The sequence below is a fragment of the Elephas maximus genome, chromosome 7 (assembly GCF_024166365.1).
Source record: "Elephas maximus indicus isolate mEleMax1 chromosome 7, mEleMax1 primary haplotype, whole genome shotgun sequence".
In the NCBI taxonomy this organism is placed as follows: Eukaryota; Metazoa; Chordata; class Mammalia; order Proboscidea; family Elephantidae; genus Elephas; species Elephas maximus.
In genome coordinates this window covers 119,705,502-119,731,506 of record NC_064825.1, presented here as the reverse complement: position 1 = coordinate 119,731,506, position 26,005 = coordinate 119,705,502, and the positions used below count along the sequence as shown (strand labels likewise).

Here is a 26,005-nt window from a genome sequence, read left to right as displayed (position 1 = left end):
TCACCAGTATAAGCTGACTTCCATTTTTCTCCAAACTTAGAACTGTCCAATCTCTTCGAAGAGGAAATATACAGCAAGATGCCTGCCTTCCTCTGTGGTATCTCTTAAATTTTACACCTCATTTGAGTTTTCACTAAAATCTAAAATTCATCTCCTTTGATATGTGTTACCAAACTTGCCTCTTAACAATCCCCCTTCTTCAAGTATATTGAAATCCACCCTATTCCACCCAAGGCTCCAACATGGAAACGTCCAGAGCTCTGCTTTCATTATTTCACATGAAGTAGTAGAAGGAATCCTAGATTTACAATCCAGAGACTTGGGGTCTATCCCAACTCTGCAGCTAACTCACTCTGTGACAAATCATGTTACTAACCTCAGTTTCTTTTTCTGCAATAAAGCAATTGCTCTATTATGAATAAATCAGGCTTCAGAACACTGTGTGTCATATAAATGCATCTATGTTAAACACATTATGTGGAAAAACGACATCTGGGAGTAGAGCCAAAAACACATTATTGGTTGTTATGGCATTTTTTTTCTTGCAACTTCCCCATCAAGGGGGTGAGTCTCTGTTCCTCCCCTTGAACCTGGAAGACTTTTAGGAACAGTGATACTATGTGTTTCTAAGACAATGTTAGAAAAACCAGCACAATTTCCACCTGGCTTGCTCTGTGTTAGGATGTGTACCTTGGAGCGCTGAGTGACCACGTAAGAAGTCCTACTACACTGAAGACACCATGCTGGTGCGATCAGGCTGATAAGACCACATAGAATTGAACACAGATGGCCAAGGAGCCCCACTCTTCCAGCCACAAATCTTTGAGTTTCCCCAGTTAAGGCACCGAGTGTGTGAGTGAGTGAGGCTTAAGATCACCCCAACACTACCTCTACCTGCAAGCACGAAAGCCCCCAAGTGTGAACTGCCTAGCTAAGCCCAGTTAACTCTTTGAACTGTGACAGAAGACAATAAAGTGATTCTCATTGTTTAAGCTCCTATGCTTAGCATGGTTTGTTACTCGGAAATTTGGTCTAGTATCGTGGGATAGAGTGATTTATACTACACCCTGTATTGCTTTAGTGTTTTACAATGAGTGTCTATCATTTTGGGGGAGGGGTGGAGGAAGTTTTTTTTTTTTAAGAAAAATAAACAATCTTGTCTATTATGCTTAACATGGTGCCTGAATCTTCCTGATAATATAAACATTTCAAAAACAAAAAATGAAACCAATTGTCATCAAGTCAATTTCAACTCATAGCAATCCTATAGGACAGAGTAGAACTGCCCCTAGGGTTTCCACGGAACAGATTGTGGATTCAAACTGTCAACTGTTTGGTTAGCAGCCTGAGCTCTTAACCTCTGCACCACCATGGCTCCATACTGGGTTAGCTGGGGAAAATCTGTAATTCTCCCCTTTTAATCTGGTTTCATTCTGGCCCATGTTTGATAGGAAAAGAACCATCAGGGTTACCCAGGCCATTTGGTTTAAATTGGTCCCCATCCCTGTGTGACTACCCTGGTCCTCTAATAACTCTGACTCATAGGTTTCCCAGGAGGTTGTCCATACTTGGGTATAGTTCCATCTGCAGGGATTTCATTTGCATTTTTGAAAATTCGCATATGCTGTGCTATGGAGAATTCACCATAGGGTACAAGAAGGGAAACAGTTACACATTTTTAGAGGCCACTGCAGTAGGCAAGAGATGGTGGTGGCTTAGAAGACAGTGGTGGTTCTGGTGAGGCAGTGAGAAAAGGTCAGATTTGAGATTTAACTTGAAAGTAGAGCCTAGAATAATGTTTGCTAATATGGTGTGTGAGGGAAAAAGAGGAGTGGGTAAATGGTGGTCCCATGTGCTGCAACGAATAATGTTGGTGGGGAGCAGGTCTGAGAGGAGGGAAAACAAGAGCTCTACTTGGGGTGTGTGAAGTTTGAGCTGTCTGTGAGAAAACCAAGCAGAGTTGGAGCATAGGTCATTGGGCATATAATTTTGAAAATCAAGAGTGAAGGTGGGACAGGAAATGTAAATCCTGGAGTCATTATATGTCACTATTAAATACACAGTAGTTAGAGTCCGGGGAATGGATAAAATTACCTAAGGAGTGACTACAGAGAGAGAAGAAAGCCTATGGCAAAGCCCTGGGAGACTTTGACATGGAGAAATAATGAACTAGCAAAGGAAACTGAGGAAGAGCAACCAGGGAGGTAGGAGGAGGACTAGTGGGGACTGGTGTCCAGGAAGACAAGAGAAGAAAGTGAAAATTCTTCCAGGAAGAAGGAGGAATCAATGTTTCAAACACCACGGGAACCAAGACATTATACCTGAAATCACACCTTCTGATCCACTCTCTTTAACCCGTGCTGCTGTCATCTCTAGGAATCTTTCAGCATGTCCTATACCCTCAGAGTTGAAATAAAATTGAAACTGCCTCCTTCAGAACAGATTTCTCAGAATATGAAAACACCTCAAATTTCTTCTTTTGCCGCCCTCTTCCTTCTGTTTGCTTTGCTCTCTCTCGTCTCCTTTTAACAGAGGATTTTTGCTGACTCAGAACTAACCCCTTTTAAAATCAGTATATGGTTTTAGGCAATAACATCTGTGACCTTTTTAACCACCCAAGAATGTTCAAGAACATCTACTGCGATAATAACAAGAATAATAAACCATGACCAAAGTGTGGTTTATCCTAGAAATACAAGGATAGTTGAACACTCAAAAAGCAACCAAACTAATTCACCATGTTAACAACCTAAAATTTATAGAGTACTAAATAGATGCAAAAAACCATATATTCCTGATAAAAACTCTCAGCAAAGTAGGAATCAACCTGTTGAAGGACATCTATAAAAAACCTGCATAATTGTGAAAGACTGAATGCTCTCCCCTAAGAACAAGAACCAAACAAGGATTTACATTCTTATCACTTCTACTCAACATTATATTGGAGGTTTTAGCCAGTGCAATAAGGCAAGAAAAAGAAAGTCACCCAGATAGGAAAAGAAGACATAAAAGGTTTTTTATTCATATACAACATGATCATCTATATAAAAAATTTAATGGAATCTATTTAAAAAGCTACTAGAATTAATTAGTTTACTAAGGTTGCAGGGTATAAGGTCAATATTGAAATAATCAATTTTATTGCTTTATACAAGCAAGGAACAATTGAAAATGATTTTTCTTAAATACCATTACAATAGCATCAAAAATTATGGAATACTTAGGGGAAAAATCTGACAAATGTCTGTACACTGAAAAGTATAAAACATTGAAGAACATCTCACATCATCGATGAACCTTAAGGACATTATGCTGAGTGAAATAAGTCACAAAAGGACAAATATTACATGAGACTACTATTATAAAAAGTTAAGGAAAGGTTTACACAAAGAAAGATAGTTTGATGGTTACTAGGGATGCGAGGGAGAGAGAGCAAAAACCACTAACTAAATAGTAGACACCTATTAACTTTGATGAAGGGAAAGACAATACACAATATGAGGGAAGTCAACACAACATGACCAAGGCAAAGGAAGACACTGACAGGTTAAAAAAAAAAAAAAAAAAACAGGTACACAAGAGTAATAGGTAGCCGTGGTAAACGCTATTACTTATACGATCCTGGAACAGTTAAGAACACACGATAATTTATGAGTAAATACATAGGCAGGTATGTAAGCTGAGCAGGTGTGGGATGGTCTATGGGAGCATACCCACAAACATATTTAGGATTGGCAGTGGACATTTCTACATACATATTTTTATAGGTTGTTGTTATTGTTAGGTGCTGTCAAGTAAGTTCCAACTCGTAGCGACCCAATGTATAATGAAGGAAACACTGCCCTGTCCTGCACCATCCTCACAATTGTTGTTATGCTTGAGCCCATTGTTGCAGCCACTGTGTCAATCCACCTCATTGAGGATCTTCCTCTTTTTCACTGACCCTCTACTTTACCAAGCATGATGCCCTTCTCCAGGCACTAATACCTCTGATAACATGTTCAAAGTATGAAAACATATGGAGCACAGTTCTACTCTGACACACATGTGAGTGCCATGAGTCAGAATCGATTGGATGGCAATTGTTTACCACATATGCCATCTCGTAGAGAGAATGATGGAATAATCTAAGGAAACCTAGTTAAGGTGCCAGCTAGGGACAACGCCTTATAGATTGCAGCACTATCCTCCAGGGTTAAGTATATTCCTTAAACTGTCTTCTGATTAGCACTATGATATCCTTTATAGTTAAAATGTGCTGATTTAAGAACCAATAGGTGATAGTGGCCATTCTCACTCTTACACCCAATGACAAATTTGTGCAATTTGGGTTTCCTATTCCCGAAAACATAAACCTTTCAAACATTGGTGTAAAGACTGTAATGAGTAATTACAACCACCACAACCCAACAAGATCAGGGCAGCTAAGAATTCATACCCCTCAAAGGAAAAGATTGGGTAATTGTCTCTGGCTCTTCACTGATTGCTGCGAACAATGACTCTTGCAGTAATACATTTCATTGTGTTACTTTGTATCTACCCTAGCCTCAGTTTCCTCTTTTGTCCTCTATTTCACTTCCGTGGACTTTTACCTTCCAAATAAAGTGTAATGACTCAAATTCTTGACTTAGGCAATGCTTTATAGAAGACCCTGTTAATGTAGTAGTTCCAAGTGGAAACTCATAAATATGCCTCATGGATAAGTTGCAGAAACAAAGATTTTGGTCCCACCCACATTTCCTTTCTGGCTGTGACAAATATAGGCAGATAGATAAATCAATAGGTAGGTAAGTAGGTAGGCAGATAGGCATGTGGGTAGATGATGGATGGATGGACGGTGGACGGACAGACGGATGGAAGGACTAACAGATGATAGATTGACACATAGATAGATATGTGGATATATACAAAGATAGATAAGGTAGATACATAGACTATATCTATAGATAGAGAGAGAGAGAGAGACATGATAGATAATAGCATAACTTGCCTTTTCTTTCTTCTCCATTATCCCATTATTTAAATATTAGTTTAATTATTTAAACTAGTTTTATTTTATGTTATTGAAATCATGAATAACTACACAGTTAATCCACAGGTTGAGCTGTTTCCAGTTGGGAGGGGGAGACAGTGAATGTTCTTGGTTTGTGTCACAAATGAAAAAACCAGTTACCATATTGTTGATTCCAACTCATGGTGATCTTGTGTATTTCAGAGCAGAACTATGCTCCATAGAGTTTTCATATGGCTATGGCCTTTTGGAAGTAGATTGCCAGGTCTTTCTTCCAAAGCACCTGAGTGGATTCAAACCACCGATCTTCCAGTTAGTAGCTGAGCACTTAACTATTTGCACCACCCAGGGACTCCATATGACAAGTAGCTGTACTATATTATGAGGCACATGTAAGCATTGGAAGAAGAGATGTATTAATTTGGGCATGTCTCTGGCTGTGCATCCTCCCTTGCTCCTTCCTGTTCATTTAGTATTCCTAGTGTATCTGTGAACATGCCAATGTAATTTCAAAATGTTTTCCATATTAATAAGTCAGAGGTTGTTTCTTTAGCTTGCAACTAAGATCCCTGAATATAGAATCAATAAAAAACCTGACACTGTCAAGTCCGACTCATAGAGTCCCCATAGTATAGAGTAGAACCATCCCATAAGGTTTCCAAGGCTGTAATCTTATGGAAGCAGACTGCCACATCTTTCTCCCATGGAGCGGATGATCAATTTGAATTGTAGACCTTCCAGTTAGCAGCTGAGCACTTAACCACTGTGTCACCAGGGCTTCTTTTGAATCAATAGGTCTCCAGATTTTATTCCACTGCTGAAACTTATTCAAGAGATGCAGAAAGCCACCATCCATTCCCTTCCACAGTGTCTGGAATCATAATCCCTGGTGGAGGAATTCAACTCTAATCTCTAGATCTTCCTCCCCTACCGGAAGAAGCCCTGGTGGCACAGTGGCTTAGCGCTCAGCTGCTAAACAGAAGTTCGAAGATCCAAACCCAACAACTGCTCCACAGGAGAAAGATGTGGTAATAGCCCCCATAAAGATTATACTCTTGGAAACGCTATGGGACAGTTAACTCTATCACACATCATATGGTCGCCATGAGCTGGAATCAATGGCAATGGGATTTTAACGGGTTTCCCCTACTAGGCATTCGAGAGGAAACAGAATGAACTCCCAAAATGCTTATCATCTCTCTTAGTTATCTAGTGCTGCTATAAAAGAAATACCACAAGTGGATGGCTTTAACAACAGAAATTTATATCTCACAGTCTAGGAGTCCAAATTCAGGGCGCCAGCTCCAAGAGAAGGCTTTCTGTCTTTATCAGCTCTGGAGGAAGGTCCTTGTCATCAGTCTTCCCCTGGTGTAGGACCTTCTCCTTCCAGGGATCAGGGACCTGTGGGCACACTCTGCTCCTGGCACTACTTTCTTGGTGTTATGAGGTCCCCTGTCTCTCTACTCAATTCTTTCTTTTATAACTCAAAAGTGATTGACTCAAGATACAACCTAGTCGTGTAGACTGAGTCCTGCCTCATTAACATAATGCCTCTAATTCTGTGTCATTAACATCATAGAGGTAGGATTTACCACACATAGCATAATCACATCGGGTCACAAAATGGTGGACAACCACACAATACTGAGAATCATGGCCTAGCCAAGTTAACACACATTTTGAAGGGGACACAATTCAATCCATAACACCATCTCACTAGGAACATAAGACACACACTGCAAACCATTCACTTGCTATGAAGAGAAATAAGCAACTTAATTACGAATAGGAAATCACAAGTAGAAACAGCAACTGAAGATTAAAAAACAAACAAACAAAGCAGAGCTGCCTATCTATTCCCCATTTACCTCATCAGAATGAGAATCTGAAAATTACTGCATTTCTTGAGGAAAACGGTTCAGGGATATTCTCCCAAGGGATTCAAAAGGAGCTAAAAATCCCTTGTGAGCCCAACATCATGACTCTACTAACTCTGATACCTGGAACAGAAAAATCCAGGTCCGAAAAATACACAAGTGTGGCTCTCCATTTCTACCTACTACCTTGTTAGGTACAGGAAAAGCTGCTGGGTCTAGATTCCGCTAACTTTCTGAGATTTTACCATCATTCAAAGGTGAGTCTTTTCAGACTTTATCTCTGCTCCAAAGCAGATCTACAATGCCTCAGGGACTCAGAACAATCTATGCAGGACTGCTGGTGTTTGAGAGACACAGGTCAGGAAAATAAGATGAGAGATTGTCACTTAAAAACACAGTTCCCCTTTGAGTCAAGCCCAGACCAGTCCAGGGCTTGGTGATTAGAGGATCCTCTAAGGCCAGTCAGTGTCTTGCCCTGAGGTATAGATGTAGATGCCTGACAGTTCTTGATCTTGTTTTAATTTTGCCCTGGGTTCTCCCTTCTGCATATATTTCCCCTCTCTCTGATCCATAAACCAAACTTCTCAGGACCAACAAGACCTCAGAGCTTCTGCTCCAGTCTCCAGTGCCCTTCACATTCCTAAGAGGTTGCCTTTTTTTTTTTTTTTTTTTCTGGCCTCTTCATGGAAAGAAAAGCAATTTGCAGGCTTGGCTATCTTTAAGTTTTGAGAGAAAGGTGATTTTGGAGAAAGGCAGAGAGAAAAAATGAGAGGGGAAGTATACTAGGAGAGTAAAATGACAGGATCAATACCTCCTGGTTCTCATGCTAATATCCTTTCCAATAAGATGCAAGGAAATGGGTACTCAGTCCACTCTCCTTCCCAGCTCCTAGGTGACACCTTGGTAAGTCCCTATACCTTTCTGGTCACCTTTAGTTCTAAAAGTAAGTTTTACTTTGGTATTGCACACCCACTTTCAAGTATTGAAAGGTCCAGCCCAGCCCCATTTAAAACTTCAAGTTCACACAATTCCAATCCTATATCCTCCCTCCCTAGTTCAGGTCTGACATACGGCTTGGAGATCTGTTATGGGAAGGGAGGGATATCTTTTCTTCCTCTCTTCTTTAACCCCCTCTCACATCTTTCAGTTTTATGAGGTCAGGGAGGAAGGATGGGAATTAGAAAAAGGGCAAAATCTTGAGGTCTGTTGCCATGTAATACTAGCAGTTGGTGCCCTATGTATGGCAATGTGTTGACTCATGAGATGATTTTCAGGCTTTTCCAAGGTCCTCTTTCAGGTACTATTCCATTATGCAGTTCCCGGACAAGACCAATAAATTTACTCCATGAGTTCATTATGACCTCCCTTTCATAAGACACTCACCAATATGGCCTCTCACTGCTATAGCAGGCTACTCCAACAGGCTACCTTCTCGCCTGGAGTCCCAACAAGTTGACTCGAGCTCAACATCCTCTTGGAGCATGCACTTGGCCTGTAGGAAACTTGCATATTCATGTGATGCCATGGGTGTAAATGCAGGCATGTTCTACTACCTTCCAACCTTTCCACCATCCCACCATATTGGGCTGATACAGTGAGCTTCCCACCTTAAAAGTGAGGGACAAATACAGGTGTCTCTTCATATGTATCCCCTAAACATTTTCAGCTAACCTACTACCCAAACACAAACTGTTTATCTAGCCATAAATGAAGTTAAATTCTGGTCTCTACTTTTTGTATTAATTCTCCAAGACTAGTTCTTCTGGAGGACTTCTAACTTGGGTGAGAAGGAACACCTGTCCCCCAGTATATTCTCATAAGGATACCTAATCTTCAGTTGTTCCCACAAACTCTTCACTTTAATGACCGTTCATGCTTCAATTTTCTTAGTTTGAAGGATGAAGGTGAGTGATGGGGAAGGTCTCAGAACTAGTTTGTTCATTTTAAAGTAATTCCTGCAGGGATATCTAACATCTTTTGTATACAGAGGGGTGCATCCCACCCATTGCCCTCAATTTGGGAGATTTAACTACATTCTGAGCCAAATGGAAAAATTACATGCAGCATTCTGTTGGAATTTAAAACAGTTTTTTAAGAATTATCTATTGTGTTTCTGTCTTTCCTTTCTAAGGCATTTCCTGTGTGGAGCTCCACATTGCAGAAATAACTCCATATTCTAACTAGACAATGGATAACTGGCAACTTTGCTAAGGGGAAAGACAGTACACAATACCGGGGAAGCCAGCACAACTTGACCAAGAAAAGGTCATTGAAGCTTCATAGACACATTCAAAATCCCTGAGGAATCGAATTACTGGGCTGATGGCTGGGGACCACATTCTTGGGAAACATCTAGCTCAATTGGCATAACATAGTTTATAGAGAAATGTTCTATATCCTACTTTGGTGGGTAGCATCTGGGGTCTTAAAAGCTTCCAATTGGCCATCTAAGATATTCCACTGGTCCCACCCAATCTAGAGCAAGGGAGAATGAAGAAAACCAAAGATACAAGGGAAAGATTAGGTCAAAGTACTATGAATCAAAAGTATCACAGCCTCCACAAGACTGAGTGTAGCACAGTTAGATGGTGCTCAGCTACCACACCCACTGCCCTGAGAGGGATTGCAATAGGGGGTCCCGGACAGGGCTGGAAAAAAGTAGAACAAAATTCTAACTCACAATAAAAGACCAGACTTACTGGTCTGACACGAACTGGAGAAACCCAGAAGTATGGCCCCCGGATACCCTTTTAACGCAGTACTGAAGTCACTCCTGAGGTTCATCCTTCAGGCAAAGATTACACAGGCCCGTAAAACAAGCAGTAATACACATAGCTCCACCATTTCTAGGAGACTAAATAGGCACACCAGCCCAGGGGCAAGGACAAGAAGGCAGGAGGGGACAGTAAAGTTCAACAAATGGAAATGGGGAGTCCTAGGTAGAGAAGGGGAGAAAGTTGACATGTCATGGAGTTGGCAACAATGCGTGAAAACAACGTGTGTGTTAATTGTTTAATGAGAAAATAACGTGGTCTGTAAACCGTCATTTAAGCACAATAAAAAAAAAAAATTAGGAAGATGCATTTATAAAAAAACTGATACACCCAAAAAAGAGAAAATGAGTAAGTGAATTATATTGTTCAGTAGTGAAAAATTATGTAGCCATTAAATATTATAAAGAAAAATAGTAAAATAACTCCATATTAAGTAGACCTTCAAGCTTGGAGTCCCTAGGTGGCAAAAAAGGGTTAGCAGCTTAGCTACTAATCAAAAGGTTGGCAGCTTGAGTCCACCTAGAGGTGCCTATTCCCAAAAGAGCACAGCCATTGGAAACTCTTTGGAGCACAGTTCTACTCTGAAACGTATGAGGTCACCATGAGTTAGAGTCAACTCAACAGCAGCCAGTTTGGGCTTTTTCGTTTGTTTGTTTTCTCCACTCTTTTATTCCCTTCAGCCTAGAGGGAATACTTCCCCTGCAATGACTGCAGTTGAAAGGTACTATATTGGTTTTCCTGCGGGGGTGGGGAGATTTCGTGTTCTTTTCTTCAGTTCTACTCTGCCTATAGGGTCGCTATGAGTCGGAATCAACTCGACAGCACTGGGTTTCTTCAGATCAGCAGAAATATGCACCAAGGAAACCAAACTACCATCTCTGAATTCATCCTCCTGGGACTCTCCAAACATGCTGAACAACAGAAAGTCCTCTTTGTGCTTTTTCTGGGTATGTACCTGGTCACAATGGTTGGGAATGGGCTCATCATCCTGGCCATCAGCTTGGATTCTTACCTTCACACCCCCATGTATCTCTTCCTTGCCAATCTGTCCTTTGCTGATATGTCCTCCATTTCCACCTCAGTCCCCAAAATGCTGATGAATATTCACACCAAGAGTCAATCCATCTCATATGAGAGCTGCATCACACAGATGTACTTTTTCATTGTGTTTGTCATCATTGACAATTTCCTCTTGGGGGTCATGGCCTATGATCGCTTCGTGGCTATCTGCCACCCTCTGAACTACATGACCATCATGCAGCCCAGGATCTGTGCTTTGCTGACGGTCATCCCGTGGGTCCTCAGTAATACTGTTGCCCTGACACATACCCTTCTACTCGTTCAATTGATCTTCTGTGACAGCAACATTCTCCCACACTTCCTCTGTGACTTGGACCTTCTGCTCAAACTGTCCTGCTCAGATACAACGGTCAATGAGTTCATGTTGTTTGTCATTGGCTTATCTGTTATCACCCTCCCCTTTGCCCTCATCCTCTTCTCCTACATCCACATCATCAGGGCTGTCCTGAGAATTTCATCCACAGAGGGAAAATGGAAAGCCTTCTCCACCTGTGGCTCTCACTTAATGCTCGTATTACTCTTCTATGGGACCATCATAGGGGTTTACTTCTTCCCTTCATCTACCCACCCTGATGACACAGATAAGATTGGAGCAGTACTATTCACTGTGATGACACCCATGATGAACCCCTTTGTCTACAGCCTGAGGAACAAGGACATGAAAGGTGCCCTCAGAAAGCTTATCAATAGAAAAAGGTTTATCCCTTTGATGCCCTGGGCGTCTGAATTCCTTTTATCACCATAACCAGGTGGACAAATCTAAGAGTTTGTGGCATAGTTGTGATGGTCCAGTTATTGATGAATTCTCAGGTATCTGCCTCCTATTCCAACCTCTGATCATTACGCCTTCCTAATCACATAACCCACTCCGGGTTGTACAACTGGTACTCATTTACTGGTACAGCTTTATCTCAGCCAATATAGGTTACTCCCAATTATGTATTCCTCCAAAACGACTTTTAACAAACAGATAGAGTGCTTAAGCTAAGTCAAAGCCATTTCAGCAGAACTGTCTATATTTTTGGAATCCCTGGGTGGTGAAACGCGACGACTATGGGCTTGGGTTTTTGGTTTGGAGGCAGTCCAAACAGTTAAGCGCTCGACTACTAACAAAAAAGTTGGCAGTTCAGACCCACCCAGGGGTGTCTTGGAAGAGAGGTCTGATGATCTGCTTCTGAAAGATTACCTTCCAAAAAACCAAACTCGCTGCCATTAAGTCGATTCTGACCCATAGCAGGCCCATAGGGTTTCCAAGGCTGTAATTCTCTATAGAAGCAGACTGCCACATCTTTCTCCCATGGAGCTGCTGGTGGTTTTGAACTGCTGACCATTCAGTTAGAAGCTGAGCAGCTTAACCACTGCACCACCAGGGCTCCTTTCCAAAAATTTGCACCACTGAAAACCATGTGGAGAAGTTTTACTTTGTAGCACATGGGCTTGCCATGAGTCAGAATAGACTCCTGGCAAGTGTTTTGTTTTGTTTTGTTTTTTGGTCTAAATCTTGGATACAATATACTTATGGTATTTGCCATTGAGTAGATTCCAACTCATAGGGATTCTATAGAACACAGCAAAATCACCCCATAGGGTTTGCAAGTACATAATCTTTACAAAAGCAAATTGTCACATCTTTCTCCCAAGAAGCGCCTGGTGGGTTGAACTGCCAACTTTTTGGTTAGCAGCTGAAGCTCCTTATACACTTATACCCTCCTTGAATTAATTGTAACGGGGATTTGACCAAGGGTCAGATCCTCAAGCTTCCCTAAGGCTGAGAAAAGGCTACAGACAAGATGCTACCCCTTCCATCCAAAGCCTACTCTGGATCTACTGGCCCAGGCTTTCCAGGGAAGGAGTAGGCATCTGTATTTTGAAATCAGTCCTCACTTGACTGAGGTGTGATGAATCACTGAGCTAGATGAGCTCTGAATTCCTTCCCAGCCTTGACTTTGTGAATCTAAAGGCCTCTGGTTGATGGATATGTCTTTCAGAATGTGCCTTAAATATGCTTTCTGGCTACCCAGACGAGGGTTCTTTTGACATGGCAAAGTCCTCCTGTTAATTATTTCCAGCTTTAGAAACAACTATTACTAGTCATTGGATAGGATTTGTCCAACAGTTGCCCTACAATATAGAGAAAACATTCAGCGCTGAATCATTTCTTGGTAGTATGTTGTGATCCACTTATGTGTCCTAAGGGAAGTTATTTAAGCACCTAAACTCAATATTCTTCATACATAAAATGGGAATAATAATTCCACCATCCCAAAACTGTTTGGTTAAATGGGCATGTGTCTTAAGCCACCACCATAATATCTAGTGTATAGTAAACACTCACAAAAGCGTTCCTTCTTTTTTTTCAACTGTCACCCTGGCTTCCATTTTCAGTTTACCTGCCCTAACAAAGTAGATTCATTTGTCACCAGCATAAGCTGAATTCCATTTTTCTCCAAACTTAGAACCGTCTGATCTTTTTGAAGAGGAAATATATTATCAGCTGCCTGCCTTTCTCTGTAGTATCTCTTAAAATTACACCTCATTTGAGTTTTCACTAAAACCTGAAATTCATCTGCTTTGACCTGGGTTACCACTTTGGCCTCTTAACAGTCCTCCTTCTTCAAGTATCTCAAAATCTACCCTATTCCACCCACAGCTGCAACACGGAAACTTCCAGAGCTCTGCTTCCATTATTTCATGTGGAGTAGTAGAAAGAGTCCTAGATTTATAATCCAGACAATTGGGACCTATCCCAAATCTACAGATAATGCACTGTGTGACAAGTCATGTTATTAACCTCAGCTTCTTTTTCTGCAATATAACAACTGGTCTAGTATGAATAAAGCAGACTTCAGAACAGCATTTATCATATAAATGTGTTTATGTTAAACACAGTATGTGGAAAAAGGTACCTGGGAGTACAGCCCAAAACATATTAACTGTGGTTGTGGCACATTGTTTTCCTGCAACTTCCGCATCAGGAGGTTAAGTCTGTGCCCCTCCCCTTGAGCCTGGAGGACTTTTGGCGACAACGATGCTACTACATATTTCCAAGACTGTGTTAGAAAAACCAGGACAATTGCCAGCCGGCTTGCTCTCTATTGGGACTTGCATCTGGCAGCCCTGAACAACCATGTAAGAAGTCCTACTACCCTGAAGACACTATGCTGGAGAAATCACACTGACAAGACCACATAGAGTTGGACACAGATGCCCAAGGAGCCCCACTGTCCAGCCACAAATCTTTGAGTCTCCCCAATCCAGGCACAGAACATGTGAGTGAGTGAGGCTAGAGATGATCCCAGCCTCACTCTGACCAAGCACATGACCACCCAAGTGAGAATGGCCTAGCTAAGCCCAGTCAACCCCTTGGACTATGAGAGATAACAATAAGTGATTCTCATTGTGTAAGTTCTTATGCTTTAGGATGATTTGTTACTCAGAAATTTTGTCTAGGATCATGGGATAGAGTGATTTTTATTATATCCTGTATAACTTTAATGTTTTACAATGAGCATCTGCCATTTTGGGAGAGGGGTGGAGGAAGCTCTTTTTTTTTTTTTAATTTTAAGAAAAATAAACAATCTTGCCTATTATGCTTAACATGGTGCCAAAATCTTCTTGATGATATTAACATTCCAAAAATAAAATCTAAACCCACTGCCGTCAAGTCAATTCCAACTCAAAGTGTCCCTATAGGCCAGAGTAGAGCTTCCCTATAGGGTTTCCAAGGAGCAGCTTGTGGATTTGAACTGCCGACCTTTTGGTTAGCAGGCTGAACTTTTAACCACTGTGCCACCATGGCTCCATATAAACATTAACTGGAGAAAATCTGTAATTCTCCCCCTTTAAGCTTGTTTTGTTCTGGCCCATATTTGATAGGAAAAGAACCATCAGGGTTACCCAGGCCATTTGGTTTAAATTGGTCCCCATCCCTGTGTGACCATCCTGGTCCTCTAACAACTCTGACTCATAGGTTTCCCAGGAGGTTGTCCACACTTAGGTATAGTTCCATCTGCAGGGATTTCATTTGCATTTTTGAAAATTCACATATGCTGTGCTATGCAGAATTCACCATAGGGTACAAGATGGGAAATAGGCACACATTTTTAGAGGCCACTGCAGTAGGCAAGAGATGGTGGTGGCTTAGAAGACAGTGGTGGTTCTGGTGAGGCAGTGAGAAAAGGTCAGATTTGAGATTTAACTTGAAAGTAGATCCTAGAACAACGTTTGCTAATATGGTGTGTGAGGGAAAAAGAGGAGTGGGTAAATGGTGGTGCCATTTCCTGCAACAAATAATGTTGGTGGGGAGCAGGTTTGAGAGGAGGGAAAACAAGAGCTCTACTTGGGGTGTGTGAAGTTTGAGCTGTCTGTGAGAAAACCAAGCAGAGTTGGAGCATAGGCCGTTGGGCATATAAGTCTGAGAATCAAGAGTGAAGATGGGGCAGGAGATATAAATCCTGGAGTCATTATATGTTACTATTAAATACACAGTAGTTAGAGCCAGGGGACTGGATAAAATTACCTAAAGAGTGACTACAGAGAGAGAAGAAAGCCTATGGCAAAGCCCTGGGAGACTTTGACATGGAGAAATAATGAACTAGCAAAGGAAACTGAGGAGGAGCAGCCAGGGAGGTAGGAAGAGGACTAGTGGGGACTGGTGTCCAGGAAGACAAGAGAAGAAAGTGAAAATTCTTCCAGGAAAAAGGAGGAATCAATGTTTCAAACACCACGGGAACCAAGACATTATACCTGAAATCACACCTTCTGATCCACTCTCTTTAACTCGTGCCGCTGTCATCTCTAGGAATCTTTCAGCATGTCCTATACCCTCAGAGTTGAAATAAAATTGAAACTGACTGCTTCAGAACAGATTTCTCAGGATATGAAAACACCTCAAATTTCTTCTTTTGCCTTCTTCTTCCCTCTGTATGCCTTGCTCTCTCTCGTCTCCTTTTAACAGAGGATTTTTGCTGACTCAGGACTAACCCCTTTTAAAATTGGTATATGGTTTTAGGCAATAACATCTGTGACCTTTTTAACCATCCAAGAATGTTCAGAAACATCTACTGGGATGATAACAATAATAATAATCCATGGCCAAAGTGTGGCTTATCCTAGAAATACAAGGATAGTTGAACACTCAAAAAGCAACGATGTAATTCACCATGTTATCAACCTAAAACTTATATAGTCCTCTAAATAGATGCAAAAAAACCATATATTCCTGATAAAAACTCTCACCAAAGTAGGAATGAACCTGTTGAAGGACATCTATGAAAATCCTACATAATTAATTGCAAAAGACTGAATGCTTTCCCCTAAGAACAAGAACCAAACAAGGATTTACATTCTTATCACTTCTACTCAACATTATACTGGAGGTTTTAGCCAGTGCGATAAGGCAAGAAAAAGAAAGTTACCCAGATAGGAAAAGGAGACATAAAATGTTTTTTATTCATACACAACATGATCATCTTTATAAAAAATTTAATGGAATCTATTTAAAAAGCTTCTAGAATTAATAAGTAAAAAAAAAAAAATTTTAAGCTTGCAGGGTGTAAGATCAATATTGAAATAATCAATTTTATTGCTTTATACAAGCAAGGAACAATTGAAAATGATTTTTCTTAAATAAATACCATTACAATAGCATCAAAAATTATGGAATACTTAGGGGGAAAATCTGACAAATGTCTGTACACTGAAAAGTATAAAACATTGAAGAACATCTCACATCATCAACGAACCTTAAGGACATTATGCTGAGTGAAGTAAGTCAGTCACAAAAGGACAAATATTACATGAGGCTACTATTATAAAAAGTTAAGGAAAGGTTTACACAAAGAAAGATAGTTTGATGGTTACTAGGGATGCGAGGGGGAGAGATCAAAAATCACTAACTAAATAGTAGACACCTATTAACTTTGATGAAGGGAAAGACAATACACAATATGAGGGAAGTCAACACAACATGACCAAGGCAAAGGAAGACACTGACAGGTACACAAGAGTAATAGGTAGCCATGGTAAACACTATTACTTACACGATCCTGGAACAGTAAGAACACACAATAATTTATGAGTAAATACATAGGCAGGTATGTAAGCTGAGCAGGTGTGGGATGGTCTTTGGGAGCACACCCACAAACATATAGGATTCACAGTGGACATTTCTACATACATATTTTTATAGGTTGTTGTTATTGTTAGGTGCTGTCAAGTCAGTTCCAACTCATAGCGACCCAATGTATAACAGAAGGAAACACTGCCCAGTCCTGCACCATCCTGACAATCATTGTTATGCTTGAGCCCATTGTTGCAGCCACTGTGTCAATCCATCTCATTGAGGATCTTCCTCTTTTTCACTGACCCTCTACTTTACCAAGCATGATGCCCTTCTCCAGGCACTAATCTCTCTGATAACATGTTCAAAGTATGAAAACATATGGAGCACAGTTCTACTCTGACACACATAGGGGTGTCATGAGTCAGAATCAACTGGATGGCAATTGTTTACCACATATACCATCTCCTAGAGAGAACAATGGAATAATCTAAGGAAACCTAGTTAAGGTGCCAGCTAGGGACAACGCCTTATAGATTGCAGCACTATCCTCAAGGATTAGGTATATTCCTTAAACTGTCTTCTGATAAGCACTATGATATCCTTTATAGTTACAACGTGCTGATATAAGAACCAATAGGTGATAGTGATAGTGGCCATTCTCACTCTTACACCCAATGACAAATTTGTGCAATTGGGTTTCCTATTCACGAAAACATGAACCTTTCAAACACTGGTATAAAGACTGTAATGAGTAATTACAACCACCACATCCCAGCAAGATCAGGGCAGCTAAGAATTCATATCCGTCAAAGGAAAAGATTCGGTAATTGGCTCTGCACTGATTGCTGTGAACAATGACTCTTGCGTAATACATTTCATTGTGTTACTTTGTATCTACCCTAGCCTCAGTATCCTCTTTTGTCCTCCACTTCACTTCCCTGGACTTTTACCTTCCAAATAAAGTGTAATGACTCAAATTCTTGACTTAAGCAATGCTTTATAGAAGACTCTGCTAATGTAGTAGTTCTAAGCGGAAACTCATAAATATGCCTCATGGATAAGTTGCAGAAACAAAGACTCTGGTCCCACCCACATTTCCTCACTAGCTGTGACAAATATAGGTAGACAGATAAATTAATAGGTAGGTAAATAGGTAGGCAGATAGGCACGTGGGTAGGTGATGAATGGATAGACGGTGGACGGACAGATGGATGGATGGACTGACAGATGATAGATTAGATAGATAGATGATAGATGATGGTAGATAGATTAGATAGATAGATGATAGATAGATATATCGATGATAGATAGATATATAGATTATAGATAGATAGACAGACAGACAGACAGATAGATAGATAGATGATAGATTAGATAGACAGATAGATGATAGATAGGTGATAGACAGATAGATAGATAGATTAGACAGACAGACAGACAGATCGATAGAAAGACACATAGGTATCTGGCTATATACAAAGATAGATAAGGTAGATACATAGACTATATCTATGTATATAGATATGTCTATTATATAGGCAGACATGATAGATAATAGAATGACTTACCTTTTCTTTATTCTCCATTATCCCATTATTTAAATATTAGTTTAATTATTTAAACTAGTTTTTATTTTATATTATTGAAATCATGAATAACTACACAGTTAATCCACAGGTTGAGTTGTTTCCTGTTGGGAGGGGGAGGCAGTGAGTGTTCTTGGTTTGTGTCACAAATGAAAAAACCAGTTGCCATCTTGTTGATTCCAACTCATGGTGAGCTCATATATTTCAGAGTAGAACTACACTCCATAGAGTTTTCAATGGCTATGGCCTTTTGGAAGCAGATTGCCAGGTCTTTCTTCCAAAGCACCTGAGTGGATTCAAACCACCGATCTTCCAGTTAGTAGCTGAGCACTTAACTATTTGCACCACCCAGGGACTCCATATGACAAGTAGCTGTACTATATTATGAGGCACATGTAAGCATTGGAAGAAGAGATGTATTAATTTGGGCATGTCTCTGGCTGTGCATCCTCCCTTGCTCCTTCCTGTTCATTTAGTATTCCTAGTGTATCTGTGAACATGCCAATGTAATTTCAAAATGTTTTCCATATTAATAAGTCAGAGGCTGTTTCTTTAGCTTGCAACTAAGATCCCTGAATATAGAATCAATAAAAAAAAAAAAAAAAAACCTGATACTGTCAAGTCCGACTCATAGAGTCCCCATAGTATAGAGTAGAACCATCCCATAAGGTCTCCAAGGCTGTAATCTTATGGAAGCAGACTGCCACATCTTTCTGCCATGGAGCGGATGGCCGATTTGAATTGTAGACCTTGTAGACCTTCCAGTTAGCAGCTGAGCACTTAACCACTGTGTCACCAGGGCTTCTTTTGAATCAATAGGTCTCCAGATTTTATTCTACTGCTGACACTTATTCAAGAGATGCAGAAAGCCACCACCTATTCCTTTCCACAGTGTCTGGAATCATAATCCCTGGTGGAGGAATTCAACTCTAATCTCTAGATCTTCCTCCCCTACAGGAAAGAGCCCTGGTGGCACAGTGGCTTAGTGCTCAGCTGCTAAACAGAAGTTCAAAGATCCAAACCCAACAACTGCTCCACAGGAGAAAGATGTGGTAATAGCCCCCATAAAGATTATACTCTTGGAAACGCTATGGGACAGTTAACTCTATCACACATCATATGGTCGCCATGAGCTGGAATCAATGGCAATGGGATTTTAACGGGTTTCCCCTACTAGGCATTCGAGAGGAAACAGAATGAACTCCCAAAATGCTTATCATCTCTCTTAGTTATCTAGTGCTGCTATAAAAGAAATACCACAAGTGGATGGCTTTAACAACAGAAATTTATATCTCACAGTCTAGGAGTCCAAATTCAGGGCACCAGCTCCAAGAGAAGGCTTTCTATCTCTGTCAGCTCTGGAGGAAGGTCCTTGTCATCAGTCTTCCCCTGGTGTAGGACCTTCTCCTTCCAGGGACCACGGACCTGTGGGCACACTCTGCTCCTGGCACTACTTTCTTGGTGTTATGAGGTCCCCTGTCTCTCTACTCAATTCTTTCTTTTATAACTCAAAAGTGATTGACTCAAGATACAACCTAGTCGTGTAGACTGAGTCCTGCCTCATTAACATAATGCCTCTAATTCTGTGTCATTAACATCATAGAGGTAGGATTTACCACACATAGCATAATCACATCGGGTCACAAAATGGTGGACAACCACACAATACTGAGAATCATGGCCTAGCCAAGTTAACACACATTTTGAAGGGGACACAATTCAATCCATAACACCATCTCACTAGGAACATAAGACACACACTGCAAACCATTCACTTGCTATGAAGAGAAATAAGCAACTTAATTACGAATAGGAAATCACAAGTAGAAACAGCAACTGAAGATTAAAAAACAAACAAACAAAGCAGAGCTGCCTATCTATTCCCCATTTACCTCATCAGAATGAGAATCTGAAAATTACTGCATTTCTTGAGGAAAACGGTTCAGGGATATTCTCCCAAGGGATTCAAAAGGAGCTAAAAATCCCTTGTGAGCCCAACGTCATGAATCTACTAACTCTGATACCTGGGACAGAAAATCCAGGTCCGAAAAATACACAAGAGTGGCTCTCCATTTCTACCTACTACCTTGTTAAAAAAATTAGGTACAGGAAAAGCTACTGGGTCTAGATTCCGCTAACTTTCTGTGATTTTTCCATCATTCAAAGGTAAGTCTTTTCAGACTTTATCTCTGCTCCAAAGCAGATATACAATGCCTCAGAAACTCAGAACGATGTATGTAGCACTGCTGGTGTTTGAGAGACACAGGTCAGGAAAATAAGAAGAGAGATTCTCACTCAAAACTACAGCTCCCCTTTCGAGTCAAGCACAGACCAGTCCAGGGCTTGGTGATTATGGGACCCTCAAAAGCCAGTCAGTGTCTTCCCCTGAGGTTTAGATGTGGACACCTGACAGTTCTTGACCTTGTTTTAGTTTTGCCCTGGGTTCTCCCTTCTGCATACATTTCTCCTCTCTCTGATCCATAAACCAAACTTCTCAGGACCAACAAGACCTCAGAGCTTCTGCTCCAGTCTCCAGTGCCCTTCAAATTTCTAAAAGGTTGCCTTTTTTTTTTTTTTTTTTTTTTTTCTGGCCTCTTCATGGAAAGAAAAGCAATTTGCGGACTTGGGTATCTTTAAATTTTGAGAGAAAAGTGATTTTGGAGAAAGGCAGAGAGAAAAAAATGACAGGGGAACTATACTAAGAGAATAGAAAGACAGGGATCAGTACCTCCTGGCCCTCATGCAAATATTCCTTCCAATAAGAATCAAGGAGATGGGTACTCAGTCCACTCTCCTTCCCTGCTCCTAGGTGACACCTTGGTAAGTCCCTATACCTTTCTGGTCACCTTTAGTTCTAAAAGTAAGTTTTACTTTGGTACTGAACACCCACTTTCAAGTATTGAAAGGTCCAGCCCAGCCCCATTTAAAACTTCAAGTTCACACAATTCCAATCCTGTATCCTCCCTCCCTAGTTCAGGTCTGACACACAGCTTGGACATCTGTTATGGGAAGGGAGGGATATCTTTTCTTCCTCTCTTCTTTAACCCCCCTCACATCTTTCAGTTTTACGAGGTCAGGGAGGAAGGATGGGAATTAGAAAAAGGGCAAAATCTTGAGGTCTGTTGCCATGTAATACTAGCAGTTGGTGCCCTATGTATGGCAATGTGTTGACTCATGAGATGATTCTCAGACTTTTCCAAGGTCCTCTTTCAGATACTATTCCGTTATGCAGTTCCTGGACAAGACCAATAAATTTACTCCATGATTTCATTATGACCTCTCTTTCATAAGACACTCACCAATATGGCCTCTCACTGCTATAGCAGGCTACTCCAACAGGCTACCTTCTTGCCTGGAGTCCCAACAAGTTGACTTGAGCTCAACATCTTCTTGCAGCATGCACTTGGCCTGTAGGAAACTTGCATAATTTTACGATGCCACGGGTGTACATGCAGGCATGTTCTACTACCTTCCAACCTTTCCACCATCCCACCATATTGAGCTGATTCAGTGAGCCTTCTACCTTAAAAGTGTGAGACAAACACAAGTGTCTCTTCATATGTGTCCCCTAAACTTTTTCAGCTAACCTACTATCTAGCCATAAATGAAGTTAAATTCTGGTCTCTACTTTTTGTATTAATTCTCCAAGACTAGTTCTTCTGGAGGACTTCTAACTTGGGTGAGAAGGAACACCTGTCCCCCAGTATATTCTCATAAGGATACCTAATCTTCAGTTGTTCCCACAAACTCTTCACTTTAATGACCGTTCATGCTTCAATTTTCTTAGTTTGAAGGATGAAGGTGAATGATGGGGAAGGTCTCAGAACTAGTTTGTTCATTTTAAAGTAATTCCTGCAGGGATATCTAACATCTTTTGTATACAGAGGGGTGCATCCCACCCATTGCCCTCAATTTGGGAGATTTAACTACATTCTGAGCCAAATGGAAAAATTACATGCAGCATTCTGTTGGAATTTAAAACAGTTTTTTAAGAATTATCTATTGTGTTTCTGTCTTTCCTTTCTAAGGCATTTCCTGTGTCTCCACACTGCAGAAATAATTACATATTCTAACTAGACAATGGATAACTGGCAGCTTTGGTGAGGGGAAAGACAGTACACAATACTGGGGAAGCCAGCACAACTTGACCAAGAAAAGGTCATTGAAGCTTCACAGACACATTCAAAATCCCTGAGGAATCGAATTACTGGGCTGATGGCTGGGGACTACGGTCTCAGGAAACATCTAGCTCAATTGGCATAACATAGTTTATAGAGAAATGTTCTATATCCTACTTTGGTGAGTAGCATCTGGGGTCTTGAAAGCTTCCAATTGGCCATCTAAGATATTCCACAGGTCCCGCCCAATCTAGAGCAAGGGAGAATGAAAAAAACCAAAGACACAAGAGAAAGATTAGGTCAAAATATTATGAATCACAAGTACTACAGTCTCTGCCAGACTGAGTGTAGCACAACTGGACGGTGCCCAGCTACCACACCCACTGCTCTGAGAGGGATCGCAATAGGGGGGTCCCAGACAGAGCTGGAAAAAATGTAGAAAAAAATTCTAACTCACAATAAAAGACCAGACTTACTGGTCTGCGACAGACTGGAGAAACTCAGAAGTATGGCCCCCAGAAACCCTTTTAACTCAGTACTGAGGTCACTCCTGAGGTTCATCCTTCAGCCAAGGATTAGACAGGCCATAAAACAAGCAGTAATACACATAGCTCCACCATTTCTAGGAGACTAAATAGGCACACCAGCCCAGGGGCAAGGACAAGAAGGCAGGAGGGGACAGTTAAGTTCGATAAATGGAAATTGAGAGTCCTAGGTAGAGAAGGGGAGAACGTTGACATGTCATGGGGTTGGCAACAATACGTGAAAACAACATGTGTGTTAATTGTTTAATGAGAAAATAACGTGGTCTGTAAAACTTCATCTAAGCACAAAAAAAAAAATTAGGAAGTTGCGTTAAAAAAAAAACTGATATATCCAAAAAAGAGAAAATGAGTAAGTGAATTATATTGTTCAGTAGCAAAAAATTATGCAGCCATTAAACATTATGTTATAAAGAAAAAAAAGTGAAATAACTCCATATTAAGTAGACCTTCACCCTTGGAGTCCCTAGGTGGCAAAAACAGTTAGACACTTAGCTACTAATCAAAAGGTTGGCAGCTTGAGTCCACCTAGAGGTGCCTATTCCCAAAAGAGCACAGCCATTGGAAACTCTTTGGAGCACAGTTCTACTCTGAAGCATATGAGGTCACCATGAGTTAAAATCAACTCAACAGCAACCAGTTGGGGCTTTTTTGTTTGTTTGTTTTCTCTACTCTTTTTTTCCTTTCAGCCTAAAGGGAATACTCCCCCTGCAATGACTGCAGTTGAAAGGTACTATATTGCTTTTCCTGTGGGGGTGGCGGGATTTTGTGTTCTTTTCTTCAGATCAGCAGAAATATGCACCAAGGAAACCAAACTACCATCTCTGAATTCATTCTCCTGGGACTCTCCAAATATGCTGAACAACAGAAAGTCCTCTTTGTGCTTTTTCTGGGTATGTACCTGATCACGATGGTTGGGAATGGGCTCATTATCCTGACCATCAGCTTGGATTCTTACCTTCACACCCCTATGTATCTCTTCCTTGCCAATCTGTCCATTGCTGATATAGCCTCCATTTCCACCTCAGTCCCCAAAATGCTGATGAATATTCACACCAAGAGTCAATCCATCTCATATGAGAGCTGCATCACACAGATGTACTTTTTCATTGTGTTTGTTGTCATTGACAATTTCCTTTTGGGGGTCATGGCCTATGACCGCTTCTTGGCTATCTGCCGCCCTCTGAACTATACAACCATCATGCAGCCCAAGATCTGTGCTTTGCTGACAGTCATCCCGTGGGTCCTCAGTAATATTGTTGCCCTGACACACACCCTTCTACTCATTCAATTGGTCTTCTGTTACAGCAACATTCTCCCACACTTCCTCTGTGACCTGGCCCCACTGCTGAAACTATCCTGCTCAGATACAATGGTCAATGAGCTCGTGTTGTTTGTCATTGGTTTATCTGTTATCACCTTCCCCTTTGCCATCATCCTCTTCTCCTACATCCACATCATCAGGGCTGTCCTGAGAATTTCATCCACAGAGGGAAAATGGAAAGCCTTCTCCACCTGTGGCTCTCACTTAACACTCGTATCACTGTTCTATGGGGCCCTCATAGGGGTTTACTTCTTCCCTTCATCTACCCACCCTGATGACACAGATAAGATTGGAGCAGTACTATTCACTGTGGTGACACCCATGATGAACCCCTTCATCTACAGCCTGAGGAACAAGGACATGAAAGGTGCCCTCAGAAAGCTTATCAAGAGAAAAAGGTTTATCCCTTCGATGCCCTGGGCGTCTGAATTCCTTTTATCTCCGTAACCAGATGGACAATTCTGCCCAGAGTTTGTGGCATAGTTGTGATGGTCCAGCTATTGATGAATTCTCAGGTCTCTGCCTCCTATTCCAACCTCTGATCATTATGCCTTCCTAATGACAGCACTGGGTTTTTTTGGGTTTTTTTTTTTAAATTACATAACCCACTCCGGGTTGTACAACTCGTACCCATTTACTGGTACAGCTTTATCTCAGCAAATATAGGTTACTCCCCAATTATATATTCTTCCAAAATGACTTTTAACAAACAGAGTGCTTAAGTTGAGTCACCGCCATTTCAGCAGAACTGTCTATATTTTTGGAGTCCCTGGGTGGTGAAACTCGACGACTATGGGCTTGGGTTTTTGGTTTGGGGGCAGTCCAAACAGTTAAGTGCTTGACTATGAACAAAAAAGTTGGCAGTTCAGACCCACTCAGGGGTGTCTTGGAAGAGAGGTCTGATGATCTGCTTCTGAAAGATTACCTTCCAAAAAACCAAACCCACTGCCATTAAGTTGATTCTGACTCATAGCAGCCCCTTAGGGTTTCCAAGGCTGTAATTCTCTATAGAAGCAGACTGCCACATCTTTCTTCCACGGAGCTGCTGGTGGTTTTGAACTGCTGACCGTTCAGTTAGAAGCTGAGCAGTTTAACCACTGCACCACCAGGGCTCCTTTCCAAAATTTTGCAACCATTGAAAACCATGTGGAGAAGTTTTACTCTGTAGCACATGGGCTTGCCATGAGTCAGAAAAGACTCGTGGCAAGTGGTTTGATTTTTTTGTTTTGTTTTGTTTTTTGGTCTAGATCTTAGATACAATATATACTTATGTTGTTTGCCATTGAGTAGATTCCAACTCATAGGGATTCTATAGAACAGAGCAAAATCGCCCCATAGGGTTTGCAAGGATACAATCTTGACAAAAGCAAATTGCCACATCTTTCTCCCAAGAAGCGCCTGGTGGGTTGAACTGCCAACTTTTCACTTAGCAGCTGAAGCTCCTTATATACTTATACCCTCCTTGAATTAATTGTAACGGGGATTTGACCAAGGGTCAGATCCTCAAGCTTCCCTAAGGCTGAGAAAAGGCTACAGACAAGATGTTACCCCTTCCTTCCAAATCCTACTCTGGATCTACTGGCCCAGGCTTTCCAGGGAAGGAGTAGGCATCTGTATTTTGAAATCAGT

The 26,005-nt window shown here is 41.1% G+C and overlaps 2 protein-coding genes across 2 annotated transcripts; both read left to right on the top strand.

The window, feature by feature from the left end:
- Positions 1 to 10,497: 10,497 nt before the first annotated feature.
- LOC126080591 (olfactory receptor 1S1-like) lies at positions 10,498 to 11,487 on the top strand. The gene has a single exon (XM_049891786.1). The coding sequence runs from the start codon at positions 10,513 to 10,515 to the stop codon at positions 11,485 to 11,487; it is 975 nt and encodes a 324-aa protein (XP_049747743.1). The 5' UTR covers positions 10,498 to 10,512.
- A 12,337-nt stretch (positions 11,488 to 23,824) lies between these two features.
- Positions 23,825 to 24,823, top strand: LOC126080590 (olfactory receptor 1S1-like). Its single transcript, XM_049891785.1, has one exon. The coding sequence runs from the start codon at positions 23,849 to 23,851 to the stop codon at positions 24,821 to 24,823; it is 975 nt and encodes a 324-aa protein (XP_049747742.1). The 5' UTR covers positions 23,825 to 23,848.
- The last annotated feature ends 1,182 nt before the right edge of the window (positions 24,824 to 26,005 follow it).